A 2184-nucleotide genomic window follows, 5' to 3' on the forward strand; every position below is an offset into this window, starting at 1 on the left:
GCCGTGGTGCGGACTACCTGGGGAGGATGGGCTACCAGGGGATTCTCCCTGCTGCAGAGGGGCAGGGCTCCTGGCTACAGGTCGACCACATAGTCCCCTGAATATATCCTGCCTCTGGTGATTCTCTGCCCAGTGCTGGCTATCCTGGTGGCCATGCTGGCCTGCCACTTGGGCCACACAGCCCATCATGCAGGGGTCTGGCTCTAGTGTATTTCCCCCAAGACCCAGCCTCCAGGGGTCTGGCAGACACCCGAGGTCCATGGGAGGCCTGGGCTCCTTCTGGGAGCCTATCCAGGCCGAGGGACGTGAGGCCTTGCTCTTGCTGGAAGAGTCTGCTGTCACGGTGACGGCAGACCTCAGGGAGGAGAATAAGCCTTCTTCCTCAGACACCTGCAAGAGCTCCCGGGAGGGGTCTCTGAAGGGGCTGCAGGTTCTCCATTTAGGCATCCCTGAGACCTTGCTTTCTCTGGCAGGAAGACCTTGGGTTCCTGAACGTGTCCACAGCCCCTGCCCAGTGCGTGCTGAGCAGACGGTGGCCCTTTCTGCATCTGAGGTCCAGTTTCCTCTGCCCTCCAGGCTTTCTGGCCAGGGGCTTGCCTCCACAGAGCCGACTGCTCGCTTTTCCACGGGTCCACCAGAGGCTCTCTTGGGGGAAGATGGGGCTGCAGAATCCCCAGGGGCTGGAACAGGTAGGGGCTGGAGCTCCGGACCCCGACGGAGCCAGTTGATGATCCCCATGGTGATGGAGAGCTCGGTGTCACAGAGTTTCAGCAGGCACTCCGTGCCTTTCCAGGAGCTTTGCAGGAAGCCATGATCAAGCACGTTGGGGCTGGGCATTGGGGCCAGGTTCTCCTCGGCCCCCGTATGGAAGCTGCACATGGATAGGGGTGTACCCATTGTGAGCCCGGACAGACTCTCAGCCACACCCGGGCTGTCGTCTTCGTCGTCGTTCAGACCTGGGCTGCCAGGGCCCTCACTGGGATCACAGAAGAATTCATAGAGGGCATCTCCGCTGTAGCTATCCTGCAGGAAAGGGGGTGCAGGGGTGCCTGGGCTCTGGGCCTTCTTCTTGTCCTCCTCAAGACCTGGGGAGAAGGAGTCATAATAGCCCTCATCACTGGTGGAGACAGATTCGGGTTGCTCACTCTTAGGGGTGCCTGTGTCTATGGAGCTGGCTTTGGAGTCCCTGTGAGGAGTCTTACAGGGGCACAGAGGTAGACTGGCAAGCCCAGCTGTGTCCAACTTGAGATGCTCTCTGCTTGGGGCCTTAGATGCCTCTAGCCATGGGCCCAGCAGGGCATGCTGCTGCTCCACTGAATGATTCACACTGTCCCAGAACTTGGTAAAGCCTGACACCTCATTATGGGTGAGAGATGCCAGCTGATCCAAGCAGGCCTGGGAAGGGACTCTGGGAACCTTGCTTTCAAGGGATTGTGGCTCCTGGACTGGGCATTCGGAGTCCCCACTCAGCTCCAAGCATGGCACTGAGCTCTCATCAGCAAAGATCTCCCCACAGCCTGTGAGGGAGTCAAAGCTCTTGAGGGAGGCCACATCCTCGCACAGGGTCCCACAGAGGTCAAAGGAGGAGTCCAAGGGAAGCTCGCTGTCCTGGCAAAGGCTATCGGACCCTGGTCCCTCTCCCAGGTGGACGAAGGCTGCACGCTGCCCCTCTGTTCGGTCCATCTGGCTCCCAGGCAGGGACAAGGCCTTACTCTTGGTTTCCAGGGCAGCCAAGTTCTCGGGCTTGTTTCTGTGAAGGTGGAATAAGTTCCGAAAGCACTTTTTGGGGCGTTTCAGGGAGATTCTCTTCCGAGGGATGCTCTTAGCCACGGCAGGCACAAAGGGCATCTGGGGCACGAAGTGGCGATAGTCGATCATGCGCTGGCTGCCACAGCCGCCCGCCCGTGTCAGGCTGCTGGGGGACCCTGAGAAGCTGGCACTGCTCGCCAGGGTCTCTGCAGAGGCGGCCCTGGCGCCAGCCCCCAGCGCACTGTCGTGAGTCTTGCTCTTACGTACCAGTTTGAAGGGGGCTCCATAGAAACCCGTGGGCCCTTCCTTGGGGCCGGATTGTGCCCCTTTGTTGGGGACTCTGCAGGATTCTTGGAGGCCTGCCTGGGGACTCTTATCACTCTTATCACCATGGGGTTTCTGCTGCCCTTCCAGCAAGACAGGGCAGAGGCCAAC

General features: G+C 60.0%; 1 protein-coding gene across 1 annotated transcript in view; it reads right to left on the bottom strand.

Moving 5' to 3' along the window:
* Positions 1-2184, bottom strand: part of AMER3 (APC membrane recruitment protein 3) — a gene marked incomplete at its 5' end in the record, with an annotated part of 14890 nt that extends 12706 nt beyond the window's left edge. The window contains one exon of the mRNA XM_045298327.1: positions 3-2184. Coding sequence (XP_045154262.1) covers positions 3-2184 — 2182 coding nt within the window. The remainder of the gene's footprint in view (positions 1-2) is intronic.

Source organism: Echinops telfairi, unplaced genomic scaffold (assembly GCF_000313985.2).
Source record: "Echinops telfairi isolate 266 unplaced genomic scaffold, ASM31398v2 ScPeMD7_4;HRSCAF=17, whole genome shotgun sequence".
Lineage (NCBI taxonomy): Eukaryota > Metazoa > Chordata > Mammalia > Afrosoricida > Tenrecidae > Echinops > Echinops telfairi.